This window comes from Elephas maximus, chromosome 23 (assembly GCF_024166365.1).
Source record: "Elephas maximus indicus isolate mEleMax1 chromosome 23, mEleMax1 primary haplotype, whole genome shotgun sequence".
Classification (NCBI taxonomy): Eukaryota; Metazoa; Chordata; class Mammalia; order Proboscidea; family Elephantidae; genus Elephas; species Elephas maximus.
In genome coordinates this window covers 58,079,940-58,098,173 of record NC_064841.1, presented here as the reverse complement: position 1 = coordinate 58,098,173, position 18,234 = coordinate 58,079,940, and the positions used below count along the sequence as shown (strand labels likewise).

General features: G+C 38.1%; 1 protein-coding gene across 2 annotated transcripts in view; it reads right to left on the bottom strand.

Annotated features, from left to right (window-relative positions):
* The window catches only part of CDK8 (cyclin dependent kinase 8), a 175,154-nt gene that overhangs the window by 95,597 nt on the left and 61,323 nt on the right, over positions 1-18,234 (bottom strand). For both annotated transcript variants that reach the window (XM_049867872.1, XM_049867873.1), the window contains exon 2: positions 9,582-9,657. In XM_049867872.1, the coding sequence (XP_049723829.1) occupies positions 9,582-9,657 (76 nt within the window). The remainder of the gene's footprint in view (positions 1-9,581; positions 9,658-18,234) is intronic.

Here is an 18,234-nt window from a genome sequence, read left to right as displayed (position 1 = left end):
ACTGAAAACACTTTCCCCCCAGAACTGGGAACAAGCCAAAGATGCTCATTCTTACTATTATTCACCATTGTATGAAGGGTCCTCTACAATGCAGTAAGCAAAGAATAAGAAATAAAAGACATAAATATGGGAAGAAGTAAACTTATCTCTATCCATAGATGACAATTTTTTTCCTTTTTATTGCACTTTAAGTAAAAGTTTACTGTTCAAGTTAGTTTCCCATACAAAAATATTATACACCTATTGTTATGTGACCCTACTTGCTCTCCCCATATGTCCTGTGTCCATTCAACCAGCTCTTGTCCCTTTCTGCCTTCTCATCTCACCTCCAGACAGGAGCTGCCCATTTAGTCTCATTTATCCCACCTGAGCTAAGAAGGGCACTCTTCACAAGTGTCATTTTATGTCTTATAGTCCAGTCTAATCTTTGTCTGAAGAGTTGGCTTTGAGAATGGTTTTAGTTCTGGGTTAACAAAGACTCTGGAGGCCATGTCTTCTGAGGTTCCTCCAGTCTCAGTCAGACCATTAAGTTTGGTATTTTTACTAAAATTTAAACTCTGCACCCCACTTTTCTCCTGCTCCTTCAGGGACCTTCTGTTGTGTTCCCTGTCAGGGTGGCCACTGGTGGTAGCCGGAGTTTCTGGTTTATGTGGCCCTTTCTGTCTCTTGGGCTCATATTTTCCTTGTGTCTTTGGCGTTCTTCATTTGCCTTAGCTCCACATGGGTTGGGACCGATTGATGCATCTTAGATGGCCACTCACTAGCTTTTAAGACCCCAGATGCCATGTACCAACATGGGATGCAAAACATGTTCTTAATAAACTTTGTTATGTCGATTGATCTAGATGTCCCCTGAAACCATGGTCCCCAGTCCCCCATCCCTGCTCCTCTGTCCCTAGAAGTGTTTGGTTCGATTATATAATTATTAATGTAGCAGATCCCAAGGGATCACCAAAAACCTACTAGTGAATTTAAGGAGACTAAGGATTTTTTAAGGATACAAGGTTAATACATGAAAATCATTTCTATTTTAGAATACAGGAGCAAACAAACAGAAAATAAAATTAAAAAAATTACAATTTCATTTACAATAGTGCCAAAAAAGCAAGAAGTACTTAGGAATGAATTTAACAAAAGGTGTGCAAAACTTCTATACTAAAAACTATAAAACTTTACTGAGAGAAATTAGAAAATTGAAAATACACCTTTCCAGAATGAAGTCTCAACATTATCAAGATATCTATTCTTCCTGAATCAATGCAATCCAAATCATAATTCAAGCAGACTTTTTTTTTAAATAGAAACTGATTAGCTGATTCTAAAATAAATTAAAAATGCAAAGGACCTAGAATAGCCAAAACACTTGTAAAAGAATAAAACTTGAAGCCTTATACTACCTGAATTCATGTCTTCTTGTAAAGGTAGATTAATCAACATATTCTGGTACTGGCATATGGTCAGAGAAAGAGATCAATGCTCAGAACAGAGAGCACAGAAATACACCCATGCTTACAGTCATTTATTTATTTATTTATACAAGCGTTCCAAAAGACTCAATGAGGGAAAAACTTCAGAAAATGGTACTGCCCTGTGAGCAAGTGAAAGGCCCTTTCCGCCATAAAACAACAGAAAAAACTAGCAGAAATCGACAGAGCTCTGTAAACCAGTCAAAGGGTTACAGTAATTAAGTGGACACTGAATTAGGAAAAAGGTGACATATAAACAGTAGGAAGGCTTTGGTTTTCTACTTGCCTGCACTCTACCCCCGTCCCAGCTAGGCTCATGGCCATCTTAAAGCAGCAGTGACCTGCACGCCCAGAGAGGGAGCTTGGTTTCTGGCTCTAGAGGGAGCGAAAGAAGCTATATTCAGAAATTATTGCGTATGTCTGTTCTAACCTGTCTGGGGCTGCCTGAAAGACCAAAGCAAGGTGTTTATCTTGGTCTAGTCTGTCCCACAAGGTGCAGGGCAAATGCAATGACCTAAGGCTTTAACTGGCTGTAGCTGCCTGGGGCTAAAGGATGTTATTAAACCAAAACCCACTGCCCACCAGTTGATTCTGACTCAAAGTGACCCTAACATGACAAGCGGAACTGCCCCCATAGGGTTCCCAGGGCTGTAAATCTTTTACAGAAGCAGACTGTCACATCTTTCTGCATAGCGCCACTCATTGGTAGGTTTGGACTGCTGAGCTTTTGGTCAGCAGCTGAGCACTTTAACAACTGCACCACCAGTGCTCCTTAAGGATGTGATTAGGGCATACAACAGGCACCTAAAGACTGGAAGGAGAGGCCTGGGTGGAATTTCCTTCAGAAATTAAGGCTTTCAAGAGAACCTTATACAGGGGGAACCTGAGAAAGCCACACATATGCCCAAGGGCAAGACACATGCTCTGAAATTACCTGAGAAGACCTTAAGCTTTCACCTCAGGCTGATACCTAGGCTCAGTGCAAGCTTGGCTAAGTAAGGCAAGGGGCAAAGTCTGAAAAGGTTTTTTTGATGTACCCTGGCATTCAAGGAAATCTCTGTCAGAACACTAGCTAAATACAAGCTAAGGAACACGGACAGACTTCAGTGCCCACACACATCCAGGAAGGCAGCCTTTGCAAAACATAGTTAAGGAAGGCAGTAAACAAAAAGACAATTACAGCCTTCAACAATTAAAACAGCAAACCCTGGCGAAGGAAGAATCTGATTTCCAGAGTTATGCCATTTTAATATTTAAATGCCCTGGCTTCAACAAAAATAACAAGGCATACAAAGAAACAGAAAAGAACGGCCCAGTCAAAGGAACAATATAAAGCAGGAGAAACCATTCCAGGAAAAGCCCAGGTAATGGACTAAATAGACAAAGACTTAAAAACAACAGTACATCCACTTCTCACTTACTAGGTTCCAAAGACCAGGTTGTTATGCAAAAACCAGCATTATGTGAACATGGATGACCACATCAGAACACAAAACAAAGGATAACTACATCATCTACCCAACTGCCAAATTACATCATTACATAACTGCCAAACCACTGAGAATCATGGTCCAGCCAAGCTGACACATAACCTTAACCATTACAGCCAGCATTACTCTTGCCTAGCACCTCAGTTTTCATTACTGCAAGATGTACGTCATTAATGTGCAAAATAATTGGAAAATAGATTTTTTATTACTGTCGTAAATGTGAAATGTCAGATAATGAGACAGTTGATAAGTGAGGAGCAGGTGTTAATACGATCAAAGAGCTACAGGAAAACATGAATGAAGAACTCAAGGAAATCAAAACAACACATGAACATTTCTATATTCTCTAAAAAGATAAAAATTATTTTAAAAAATGGAAATACTGAAGCTGAAAAGAACAATAATTGAAATGAAAAAATTCACTGGCTGTGTTCAATAGGCGATTTGAGCTTGGAGAAGAAATAACCAGTGAACTTGAAGGTAGAACAACTGAAATTATCAAGTCTGAGAAGCAATAAAGAAATAAGTGAACAGAGTCTAAAGGACTGCAGGAGGCCATGAAATGAACCAACTTACGCGTTACACAAGTCTCAGAAGGTAAAAGAAACAGAGAAAGAGAGACATGGATCTAAACATCCAAGAAGCTCAACAAATTCCAAATGGGATAAAACAAAAGACATCCACACTGACACACATTAAAACTACTTTCATGGGCAAGTAAAAAAGCTATTTTTATGCTCTTTCTGTTTTGTAACTCTACTGGTTATGTCCTACATGATTTAATAAACAAACGCGTGATATAAAAAACAAAACCATAAGGAAAATATCTAAGAAACATACATAAAAGTAAAAAAGAAGAGAATCATAATGGTTCACTACAAAAAAATAAACACCAAAGTAGGCAGTATTGTAGGAAATGAGAGGCAAAAAAGGTATAAGACATGAGGAAGCAAATAACAAAATAGCAAAATTAAGTACTTCCTTACCGATAGTTGCTTTAAATATTAATGGAGTAAACTCTCCAATCAAAAAGCAGAGATGAGCAGAATGGATAAGAAAACAACATCGAACTACATGCTGCCTACAAAAGTCCCACATCAGATCCCAAGACACAAATAGGTTGAAACTGAAAAAAGATCCCACGCAAATAGTAATCAAAACAGAGATGAGGAGGCGATTTTAATATCAGAATAAGTAGAGTTTAAGTCAAAATCTGTCACAAGAGACAAGGCACGTTAAACAATGCTAAAAGGGTCAATTCATCAAGAAAATAACAATTATAAATACACACACACACGCAAACAAACAACACAGCACCAAAATACATGAAGAAAACAGTAACAGAATTGAAAGAAGAAATAGTTCTACAACGATACCTGGAGATTTTAATACACCACTTTAAATAGTGGATAAAACATCTAGACAGAAGACAAATTAGGAAATAGAGGGCTTGAACAACAGTATAAACCAATTACACTTAGTAGACATATATATATATATATATATATATATATATATATAGAATACTCCACCCAACAACAACAGAAAACATATTCTTTGCCGGTTCAAATGCATCATTCTCCATAACAGGCCATATGTTAGGTCACAAAACAAGTCTCAATAAATTTAAAAAGACTGAAATCATATGAAGTATCTTCACTAACCACAATGGAATAAGATTGTGAAATCAATAACAGAAGAAAAACCGGAAATTTTACAAATATGTGGAAATTAAACAACACACTATTAAATAGTCAATGGGTCAAAGAAGAAATCACAAAGAAAATTAGAAAATACTTAAGAGATGAATGAAGGAAACCACGAGAAGGCCACAAGAGCTAATAAATGAACTCGGCAAAGTGGCAGGGTATGAGGTCAACATGCAAAGATCAGTTGCTTCCATACAACAGAAAGGACAAACTGAAAAGGAAATTAAGAAAGCAATACCACTTATAACAGCATCTAAAATAATAAAATACCTAGGGATAAATTTAACCAGGGAGGCAAAAGACTTGTACAATGAAAAGTATAAAACATTGCTGACAGAAATTAAACAAGATCAAAACAAATGAAAAGACATTCCATGTTCATGAATTGGAAGACAAAATTGTTAAGGACATAATATTGTTCAGATGTCAATACTACCCAAAACAATCCACATATTCAACTCCATTAAAATTCCAACAGCCTTTTTTGTGGGAATGGAAAAGCAATCCTCAAATTCTTACGGAACTGCAATGGGCCCTGAATAGCCAAAATAATCTTGAAAAAGAGCAAAGTAGGAGGTTTCAACCTTCCCAATTTCAAAACATACTATAAACTTACCATAATCCAAACAGTGTGGTACTGGCATAAGGACAGACACATAGACCAATGCAACAGAATTAAGAGACCAAAAATCTATGAAAGTCTAGAAGCCATACATCTATGGCCAATTTTCAACAAGTACGCAAAGAATGGGGAAAGAATAGTTCCTTCAACAAACTTTTCTGGGACAATTGGATCTCCACATGTAAAAGAGAGAAGTTGGACCCATACCTCACACCATATACAAAAACTAACTCAAAATGGATCAATGACCTAAATATAAGAAAACCATTATAAGAAAACATAGGGGCAACGCTTTAAGACCTTATTTTTAACAATGGATTCTTCGATATGATACCAAAAGCAACAACAAAAGAAAAAACAGAAATAACTGAACTTCATGAAAATTAAAAACTTTTGTACGTCAAAGGACTTTATCAAGGGTATGAAAAGACAACTGGCAGAATGGGGGAAAATATTTGGTAACTATATATCTGACAAAGGCTTAATATCCAAAATATGTAACGAATTACTATAACTCAATATCAAAAGACAACCCAATTTAAAAATTGGCAAAGGACTTGAATAGATATTTCTCCAAAGAAGTGGCCAATAAGCACATGAAATGATGCTCGGTGTAATTAGTTACTTTAACCAAAAAAAACAAAAACAACCTCATTGCCCTCAAGTCAATGTAAATTCATAGCGGTCTTATAGGACAGAGTAGAACTCCCCCCATATAGGGATTCCAAGGCAGAAATCTTTACGGAAGCAGACTATCACAGCTTTTTTTCATGGAGTGGGCTGGCAGGTTTCAATCTTTTAGTTAGTAGCTGAGTACTTAACCACTGTACCACCAGGGCTCCTTAATTAGTCATTAAAACCTAACCAAACCCATTGCCACCAAGTCAATTCTGACTCATAGTAATCCAATGGGACAGAGTAGAACTGCTGCATGGGGTTTCCAAGGAACGCCTGGTGGATCTGAACTGCTGACATTTTGGTCAGCAGTTAAGCTCTTAACCACTGCACCACCAGGGCTTCTAATGAGTCATTAGCGAAATCTCAAAACTACAATGAGATACTGACGGCTATTATCAGAAAAACAGAAAACAACAAATATTAGGATTTGGAAAAACTGGAACCTTCATCCATTACTGGTGGAAAAGTAATATGTTGCAACCACTGTGGAAAACATTTTGGCAGCTCCTCAAAAAATTAAATATACAATTACCATGTGACCCAGCAATTCTACTCCTGGGTGGCATTCAACCCAAAAGAATTGAAAGCAGGACCTCAGATACTTGTATAGCCAATGTTCACTGCAGCACTATATACAATAGACAAAAGGTGGAAACAATCCAAGTGTCCATCAACAGATGAATGAATAAATAAAATGTGGCATATTTCAGGCATAAAGAGAAATTAAGTTCCAATACTTGCTACAACGTGAATGAACCTTGAAAACATTATGCTGAGTGAAATAAATCAGACACAAAAGGACAAATATTGCGTGATCTACTTATATGAAATATCTAGAATACGCAAATGCACAGAGACCAATGTTTATCGATGCTTACCAGGAGCTGATGCAAAGAAGGGATGGGCAGGTACTGCTTAAGAGGTACATTCTTTTTGGTGTGATGAAAAACTCTTGAAAATAGATAATGGTGAGGGTTGCAGAGTATGCTAAATGTAATTAATGTCAATGAACTGTACACTTAAAAATGGCGATATGGTAAAATTTGTGTTAAATATATTATACCACAATAAAATTTAAAAAAAAAAAAATGGAGCTGTAACAACCGTGTATTTATATGGCGGGGGTGGACTTCAAACTCCCTACCACAAAATTCATTGAGACACATCATAGAACAAAAAATAAAGCTAAACCTGTAAAGCTGGGGGCCTGGTAGCACAGTGTTTAAGAGCTTGGCTGTTAACCAAAAGGTGGGCAGTTTGAATCCACCAGCCGCTCCTTGGAAATGCTACAGGGCAGTTCTACTCTGTTCTATAGGGTCACTATGAGTCAGAATTGACTCAACGGCAACAGCTTTGGGTTTTTTTGTTTGTTTGTTTTTAGAAAAAAAAACATAAGGGAAGAGCTTCACAATCAGAGGGTAGAGAAAAACTTCTCCAGCCAAACAAAGCAATAGCCATAAACGGAAAAATGAGTAAATTAAACTTCATTAAAATTAAATATTTCTCCTCATCTTGGACTGAAGAACCATACCAAGCATTTTAAAAATAAGCTTTCCTTTTCTTTTTTGTGTTCAACTGCATTTACAGTTATTGTACCACGATTATTTAAAATATAAGCATGCATGTTTATGTACAGAATGGAATTTTGTTCTTTGAAACTTGTTACTGAAGTGTAACAAGCACAGAGAAAAGCACACGAGTCCTAAGTGTACGGCTTAATGACTTTTCATCACCAGACCCAGAGCAATATCAAGAAACAGAACTTATTGGCATCCAGAAAGCTCCTTTGTTCTTCCTTTCCGTCACTCCCTGTCCCCTCCAAGGATAATCACTATGCTGACTTCTAACATCACTGACCATAGTTCACGCATTTTAATTCTTCAATACTGACTAGTATATACAGAATACTAGTTGTTAAACGTAGAGGATCAGCGAAAATAAGGGAAATGCTCAATGAAATGGATTGACACAATAGCTACAATAATGGGCTCAAATATATCAAAGACCATAATAACGGTGCATGGCCGGGCAACATTTCTTTCCGGTATATATATAGGGTCACCATGAGTCAGAGCAGACTTAACAGCACCTGACAATAAACTGTTGAAGAAATGATAGTTAATATATAGATATGTTGCCCCAAGACTCAAGAGTATGAAAAGCTTATCAAATTTAAACAAAATACATCTTCTGACATGGTATACCTTTGGCTCAGAATGCCCTCCATCTCACCACTATTCTCTCATGGAGGCAATTCTTACATGTCCTCTGAAACCTGGAACCCTTCTTTATTCTCTACTTTAGACACCCACTCTTGCACCCCTGCATGCTTCTATAGTGCTTGCTATTCAGAATTTATTAAAAGATTTACAAGTCTCTTTCCTCAGAAGAGTGTAAATACTTGAGGCCAGGGACACTGGCTTGTTCTATTTCACCTACACCAGCGCCTATGAACATGGTAAACAACAAATGACTGCTGACTGGAAACTCACTGGTGTAGAATCTGGTAAATGAGCAAAAATATTGAAATTAACATTTGCATATCACAATAGCCTAGATCGAAGGGTAGACTACAGGGGACAATGGTGGTTCAGTGGTAGAATTCTTGCCTTTCATACAGGACACCTAGGTTTGATTCCTGGCCAAGGCACTTCAAGCGCAGCCACCATCCACCTGTCAGTGGAAGACTGTGTACTGCTATGATGCTGAACACGTTTCAGTGGAGTTTCCAGGCCAAGACAGACTGGGAACAAAGTCTGGCAATCTACTTCCAAAAACCAGCTAGTGAAAACCCTATGGATCACAGTAATCTGACCCACAGCCAATCATGAGAATGGCACAGGACCAGGCTGCATTTCATTCTGTTGTGCACGGGGTTGCCATGACTTGGGGGCTGACCTGACGGCAGCTAAAAACAGCAAACAAAGGTAGATAGGAGACCTAGTCCAACAAAAGCAAGGATTATAATATATATCCTAGAATACTCTGATTTAAGCCAAAACAAGACAAATTTGGACCCATAGCTTTACAGTAATAAAGTCTGAAGTAAAATCTCAAAGAGGTAATGCTCAGCCTAAACGTATGGACAATATTAAGTAATGTATGAACTATGAAGAATAGTTCCCATTTGGAATTAAAATGAGATTCTCATTAGCATACAGAACTATGCTTTCGAAAGAAAAAGGCACATATGTATTTTAATAACATGCTATTTCATTGAAAGTTCACATAAGTAACATCTCAGAATTATTAATTTTATGCATACTAACATACCACTTTTTTACTGCACTCAATGAAATAATAACTGGACCCTAATCTATTTAGTGACATTGTGTTGGAAAAAATACATATTTATATAAACAACTGAGATTGCCTTAACTCCAAATAAATTAATTTACATAAAATTTTTTGCTACAACTACATGCTGCCTTTACTTCTCTTAAAAACATTATTTTTCTATAGATAGCTGATATGAAAAATTGTTCATCAACATTCAATTAATGTCACAAACACAATTTGTACCACAAATATCTGGCAAATACAATTCACAGGCCTGTAGAGTAGACACTCATAAGTCAGTTAATAACAATAATGATTAAAAAAGTGCTTTACTTACTGCTATTTCTCTACATGCTGACATAGAGATCCCGGTTCCTTCTATTTGTTTTAAAGCATAGTCTTTATCATCCTTCCTGTAAAAAAAAAAAAAAAAAAGTTACTTTAATATACAGATAAATCTACATGTACGTGCATTCTTAATAAAGCAAAATACAAATAAATATAAATCGCATATTCGATATGCATTTGACACCTTTCACATATGATCACATGATGTCACAGAGGAAAATTCTGAGGTAATCTAGTCTACCTCCATTATTTGATAGATGAGGGAAATTTGATTCAAAGCTGTCCAAGGTGTCACAGCTATTTATGTGAGACCTAGATTTAAATATAGAGTTCCTGGCTCCCTGTAATAGGCTCTTTCTGCTCTAATATGCATATACTTCCTGTTTGTGTGTGTGTGTATGCAATACACACTATAAAATAAATCCTGCTTTCTAAAACCCATTGAAATAGGTTAAAGTTATAAAATAAATGCATCACTAATGCACAAAATTGTTATAATTTCTTACAGTCATCATAATCTACAATGAATAATTTAGAATAAAACAAAATATAAAAACCAAACCCACTGCTGTCGATTCCAATTCATAGTGACACTACAGAACATAGGAGAACTGCCCCCACATCGAGTTTCCAAGGCTGTAATAATCGTTACAGAAGCTGACTGCCACAAATTTTCTCACAGTGAATGGGTTTGAACTGCCGACATTTTAGTTAGCACACCTTAACCACTGCACTACCAGGGCTCCCCAGAATAGGTCACTCCCAAATATCTTCAAAGAGATTCATTCAACGTGTGTTTATTGAGCACTTACTACGTGCCAGGCACAAGGGATATAACCGGGTTCCTTCTCTTAGGCTACTTATAAACAACTGCTTCATCATAATACAATAAGATCCACGTAAGGGCAGGTACGAACCACAGAGAACAACTGATACATCCAGAATTTGGTGGAGGACCCAAGAAAAGGCTTTTCAGAGGAAACACCATGTATTTGAGGTCTAAATGGAAGTTCTCTAACTTTTAGGTTTCAGGATCCCTTTACCCTCCTAGAAACTACCAAAGACCCCGAAGAACTTTGCTTGTGTGGGTTATATATATCAACAATTACCCTTTAAAATTAAAAAATGGGAAACTTCTAAACACAAGAATACACAAGCACATATCCATTACCCACCAGAGCAATGCAGCCGTCACACGTTATGCTGCCTCTGAAAAAAATCCACCGTACACTCGTGAGAATGAGAGTGAAAAAAGCAAAGGATGTCTTAGTATTACTGAAAAAAATACTGTGGACTTTGCAGACCCGTTGAAAGAACCTCAGGGACACCCCCAAAAACCAAACCAAACCTGCTGCCGTCGAGTCGATTCTGACTCACAGCGACCCTATAGGACAGAGTAGAACTGCCCCATAGAGTTTCCAAGGAGCCCCTGGTGGAGTCGAACTGCCGATCCTTTGGTTAGCAGCCGTAGCACTTAGCCACTACGCCACCAGACTCTCCCAGGGACACCCAAGGGCTCCCAAATAACACTCTGAGAATTGCTAATGTAGGGGTGTGTATGTGCGTGTGTGTGAGAAAGAGTTAAGATGGGCAACACAGTGTGAAGGTACATGAGATGAGAGAAAACGAAGCATTTGAGGGAGAACAGATAGAATACACAACTGGAGATAAGGTTGGAGATATAATTAGGAACTAGAGCATACAGGTCTTTTTGTTCCAAGAACCACATTAACAAAAGAATATCAACTATATTTTACTTGGAAAAAAAATCTTTGGCTATGCTGTGAACGTGTATTTAGGAGGAATAAATAAAAACAAAAGGCAGAGAGACTGGTTAAAGGTATTTGGTATTACAACTATTCAGCTGAGACAGGATAGTAGCTGTTGTAGAAAGGAATGGGGTGGTGAACGGGGAGGAGTAAAGATAACAATTTCTGGCTGGGGCAAGAGGTTAACGGCAACACTATTCACTGAAATAAGAAACATAGCAAGAGGAGAAGATTTGGTGGTGAAGGAAAGTGATAGGTCCATTTTGCGTAGGTTGAGTTTGCAGTATTTCTGAAATCCCTAAGTGGAGATGTCTTAGGGCAAGCTGAAGAAATAGCTCTGAAGCTCAAGAGAGATCTGAAGATACAGGTATGCTGTAATTAGCACATACACAGCAATTGAAGTCATGAGAGGAGATGATATGAGACAAAAGAAAAAGATCATCAAGAAAATGTTTTCAAAAAGGACAGACTAGCAAAAACTGCAGAGAGGACTAGTAAAGGATGGATGGACCTTATAGCGTCCACCGGATTTAGCAAAGATGAGGTTACCAGTGGACAGTGACCTAGGCAAGGTAGGTGCAGTGGTTCAGTGTCAGGGTCAATATTGCAGAAGGCTGAGGAATGAATGGGACATAAATAAACTGAGAGAATAAATGTGGTGATGCGACAGATATAGGCTTGGCTGCTAACTGAAAGGTTGGCAATTCGAACCCACCCAGCGGCTCCATAGGAGAAAGAACTGGTGATCTCCTGTCATAAAGATTACCAAGCCAATCAAACCCATTGCCGTTGAGTCAATTCTGACTCATAGTGGCCCTATAAAGATTACAGCCTAGAAAACCCTATGGAGCAGTTCCACTCTGTCACATGGGGTCATCATGAGTCAAAAATTGACTTGACAGCGCCTAACACCAACAACAATTCTTTTAATGGGAGAAAATAAGGCAGCAGTTAAAGGAAGCTACGAGGCTAATGAATTATAATTATCGTTTTTTTTTTTTAAAAAAGATGGAAGAGACTGGAATACCTATGTTTAAGTACTGACAGGAAGCACCCAGAGAAAAGGAGCTGCTGATACAGAAGAAAGAGTGCAAATCAAAAGAGCAAAAACCCTAGACACTGGGCAAACCTAATTCAGGACTAGAGAGAAAAAAAACACTTCTTCCACTGTAATAGAAAGAAGGCAAAGGAACAATGGACACAGATGGAAAGAGGACATCAGGTTCAGAGACACAAAGCTGAGGGAGTCCCCATTCTGAGGGCTTTCTTCTTCCTCAAGTTGGAGATGAGGTTATATGCCAACAGCAACGTCAGAGGTGGTAGGGGTGGAAGTCTTGAGTAGAGTTAAGGTTTGACTGAAGGAATGAACAGCCCCTTGTAAAATAAATTCATTTATATTCATTTAATATTTTATTATTTTAAATTATTAGTGATACATTGTTTACCTTTGGTTTTACAACATTATTTCTATGAGAAAAAAACTGCTTCATGACAATCAGTTTTATACTTCCTAGTAAAGTACTGAGGACTTGACACATTAAAAAAAAAAAAACTAAGACTATCTGTACTCAATGGCACACAACAACATCTGGATGAGTTCTGAAAGATTTAAGGGAAAAGGTGACATGAAAATAAAAAGAAACTGGGATCAGAATTAGTTTATTAGACACTTTCACATACAGGGCAGCGATTTAACCAGATGATTACCCCAGGAGTACAATAAATTCTATGATATCTACTCTTGAGATAACATCCTTGACTGGAGCCCTCCAAAGAGGAGGAAGGAAAGGAATCGAATTAAACCAAAGACTTATCCATTCACCTCCTTAACATCTACCACATTCTTGTATTTAAAAATGGCCCAGTCACTAATGACAACTTCTTACTTCTCAATAAACTAAAAAAAACTGTAATCTGCATTCGGCCCTCTGCCCCATTCCCAAGTACTTAAATGTTTTATGCTTCCTAAAATAAATGACTAGAAAGAAATATGAAGTGGGAAGGCTATCGAATAACTTTAAAATGATACTTGATTATTAAAAAAGGCTACCTCCTTTTTTATAATCAAATATCTAATATAATTGCTGTCATAACATATAACAGTGCTTTGTAGTTTACAAAGCACATGTATTCATTTACCTACCCATACACCTATCCACTTCTACTTTTTAGTAGAAGGCACACTGGAGATGAAGAAGACTTGTTTCCTAGTTTCAGTAATGATCCAGTGGAAGTAGTCAGATTCTATGAACAAAACATTGCAATATACTCAGTACTATAAATAAAGGGGACGTTCAACTGTACCTTGAAATGTGGAAGCAAGATGAAAGAAAGCTTCAGAAAGAGTCTACTTAAGCCTAAACTCTTTAAGACCTAAAAAGTTTGTCAGGAAAGAACAGAGGGTTGGAGAGGGAGATTAGTAGCCATACTGAGACATTCCCGGCAGTGGGAGCAGCAGGTACAAAAATATAGAAGAACGGAAAGGGACTGGCATGTTCAGAGAACAGCAGAGTGGCAGCAATTACTTTAATACCATTGAAACATGTAAAAAAGATAGGGCTATCCCTGGCAGCCACGAGGACAAATGAGGCTTTAGAAGTAGGTAGAGGTAAAATTGGAGGGGTTTTTTTAATGCCTGCTATTCCAAAGAAAGAAGCCCTAGTTGTGCAGTGGTCAAAGTGTTCTCCTGCCAACCGAAAGGTCAGTGGTTCAAATCCATCAACCGCTCCACAAGAGAAAGATGTGGCAGTCTGCTTCCATGAAGATTACAATCTTGGAAATCCTATGGGGCAGTTCTACTCTGTCCTATAGGGTTACTGCGGATCAGAATTGATTCAATGGCAGCAGATACTGCCAAAGAAAGGAGTCCTGGTGGCACAATGAATACGCACTTAACTGCTAACCAAAAGGTAAGTGGTTCAAATCCATCAGCGGCTTCCCGGAGAAAAGATCTGGCAATGGCTTCTGTAAAGGTTACAGCCTAGAAAACCCTATGGTTTCCTATAGGGTCTATAGCATCGCTATGAGTAAGAATCGACTCAGCAGCACACAACAACATCTCCAAAGAGGAATGTATAGTGTATGTACCTCACTCCAGGTAGTAAAAACAAAGAACTGACATATGAAAAGAAAATACTACATTCCTTTTTTTCAAGCTGAGAAAAAGCGTGTTGAGTAAGAAAACTAAAGAGGATGGAACCATAATGAACAACTGCCTTTAAGAGATGGTAGGAGTAGGGCCAGCATACAGAATGGCTGTAAAGGAATGGCCAAAAAAACAGTACTGTTTTGGTAAAATATAATACTGAACATACATACCTAATTTCATGCCCTCCCCAAATCCTACTGAGACTATGGTAAAGGAAATCTTTTAAAGCATGATGAACCCATAAAGATGAAAAATGAAAGAGAAGACAGAATACTATTTTGGAAACCAGAGAGCAAGTGGACAAATAGTAGCTGAGTTAAGACTGAAGGGGACAGGGAAAGAAGCTGACACCCAATCAGATTCACATAGCATACTCTTCCTGAGGCAGAGAATCCTGAGAATGAGATAGCTCTGGAAGTAAAATTGGCTGGATGGAAGATAAAGTTGAGGAGATAACCTAGAAAACAGAATAAGACAAAGCAATGGAAACGTAAAAGAAAACTAGAGGATCAGACCATGTATCCAAATAGAGGTAGTCCTTGACTTATAAATATATTCAAGTTACCACAAACCACTTAGGATCATCTGTTTTGTTTTGTTTCTACATCTTGTCAGTAATACGTACTACACGCAATGTTGGGGCATGTAATCTGCTGATGTTATTACTCTCAGATGTTCACTCACAGATGTTCAATGTTACGATTTACACAAATACTGATAATAAAAGGCAATAATAATGAAATCTAAAGAAAAAAAAAAGTTATTCAACTTACACCAGAACCAACTGACATGGGAGTCATCGGAATGCAACCCTGTCCTAAGTCAGGGACTACCTTGTAATTTACAAACTAATTCAAGAAAACCTCCTAAATTAAAGGACATGCTTTGTAAAACTGTAAGGGTCACCAAGTTCCCAGCACAAATGGATGAAAGCAGATCCGCACCAAAACACAACATCTAGACATTTCCGAAGAGTGGAGACCAACAGCTGATTTTACAAGCTTCCAGCAGGGATGGGTAACAGGTCGCTTAGAAAGGAAAAGGAATTGGGATCTTCCTTTGGATTTTTCAACAGCAATGTTGGAAGCCAGGCATTCCAGACTAGCTCTGCCTATACTGTACAAAGTCATGAAGTATTGATTACATCTCCAACAGATGTGGTTTGGAATTTAAATTCTATGTAGAAATCTGTTCTGAAGGACCACACTCTCAGCTGCAACGACGAGGAAACATTTCAGTTAGGCAGTTCAAGCAGCTTAGCCAGAACACAAATCAGCGCACTACTTCCTTCAGGGAGAAAGCCATACTTTAGGGAAAGAAAACAAAGCAGCTGAACTAATCGTTGTGCTTAGTTATGTAGTAAAAACTGTGAATTATATCAAGGCTAATGTATTAAATTTAAGATTAACTATCTTTATTATGTGATAATTTGGAAACAGACCACGAGCAGTTGTCAGTGTGTGCTAAGGTGTGACGGTTAACGCGGGCGGAAGGTGCTGTGAGGACACTGGGCTCTGCGGTGAGAACTCCACGGTTCTGCAGATCACAGACCAGCTTGGTCCCAGTGTTTAGAGAGTGATTTGAATACCCTAACTTGCTTTGCTATGGTGTCTCTGGTTTTCTAATGATGCTGATACATCCAAATAAGGGAAGAGTGAAAAAGTTTCAAGAAAAGATGGCTTTTAAATATATATTCTTGGGCTTTTGACATATTTTTAATAAAAGCTCTGTATTTAAAAAATTACAGTTCCTAATAATTGTTGTTCCTATTGCTATATCTTCAAACACTGCCTGTAACTATTTCTTACCTTTGCCTACCATGACTTATGTTCACGTATTATATCATCTAAAATTTTTCTTGATTTTGCCCTTTGTGAATTTAGTTCACAAATTCAGAATAATAAAACTGGTCAAATGTCTTTCATGCCTACGACTTTTATTTCTGGGTTTCGACAGCTTTGTCAGTCAGGAACAATTACAGTATACCTTACGGTATAAATCAAAATGTCAGGCGGGAGTGTCAGAGAACTCACTGTTCACAGTAGCTTCTAACCCCCTGAGTTATCACTGACTGAACCTTTATAAATTAATCATGAATTATATTTCAATAGATGATCCATTCTCTTCCATTCTAATAAATTCCAGTTAACAGTATGAATTTTCCAGTCCTGTTCAATCATATCACCAACGAATACGACAATCTTCCCTTGCTCACTACTTACTCAGCTCTACATGCTCTCAGCTTAGGTGACTGGATATTTCCAAATCATCACTAGAGAAGACTACACCTGAACATCCACGGAAATGACCTTGCCAGATTCTGTTAACAACTAATATTGTTATTGTTAAATGCCTTCGAGTTGGCTCCAGCTAATAGCAGCCTTATTTATAAAAGAATGAAATTTTGCCCAATCGTGTGCCATCTTCACAATAATAGATATATGTTTGAGCCTGTTATTCAGCCAGGGACTAATACAATGGTAAAACTCCCTGGATCAATAGCTCTCAATTAAAGTGACACAACAGATCCTCAAATTACTGAAGATTTTCTGAGCCAAAGACCTCAAACTAAGTTCTCTTAAGAACCCTCTAGAAGAAGATCTTAGAGAAAGAGACAGCTTCTATCTAAGATCATTGGATCAAGTAGCATGAAAGACACAGCTTCCACCCAGGACCCATGGAATAAGATCTAGATGACTGGAACCAAAAATCATCATACTCTGTGACAGTTAAGACTGCGTGTCAACTTAACTGGGCCATGATTCTCAGTGTTTATATGTAATCACCCCCATGATGGGATCTGCTGTGAGTAGCCAACCAGTTGAGAGGGAGTTTCCTTGGGTGTGTGGCCCACATCTGAATATAAGTGGACATTCTGGCATTTGCCTTCTCTGGATCCTGTGGCTGGCTCTTGTTTGCCTGACCTCCAATTCTTGGGACATGACCTAGCAGCTTACCCACCAATCTTGGGATTCATTGATCTTTACAGCCTGTGACCAAGAGCCCTGCTCTCCGACCTGCGAAACTTGGGTTCGCCAGCCCCTGCAGCTACATGAGTCAGGAGAAGCCTCAATCCTGATCCACGGGACTTTGGACATTCTGGCCTCTACAACTGCCGTTTCCTTGATACATGAGCCGTTTTCTTGATATAAATCTCTCTCTATATATTTATACGCTTTCCTGGTTTTGTTTCTCTAGAGAACCCAGCCTAAGACTTACTCTAATCTGCATGCTCTTATTTTTTATTTCCAAATTATTTTTTCTCCTCTCTGCTGGTTTAAATCTCTGAATTGTTAACAGACACTTGTTACCTCTTAACAATGACATCCATAAGACTCATATTTATCATGTTGCTCTCTGCATCCACAGTCACTCCTTGTATGAGTCCAATACCAGGCTACAATTTGCTTACAATTTCACTAAAATATGTAATCAAACCGATTGCTGGGTTTGTAGCTACTTTCTTTGGGGTGCAATTCAGCTTGCTCTAGTTCCTGGGCAATTTATACTCAAGGATTACAACTTTAAATATAGTAAACTAAAAATAGTAAACACGACAGACAGCTCCTATGATGTCACACCTAGGAAGGTTTCTGTCTACACCAAAAGCATACTTGGGCATCTTGCATCTTGGCTCAGAAGTGGACAATGAACTCTGCTAATAATTTCTCAGCGTTGCGGTACTCAAATTTGTGATCTCCACGGTCTCAGATATAACTGCATGG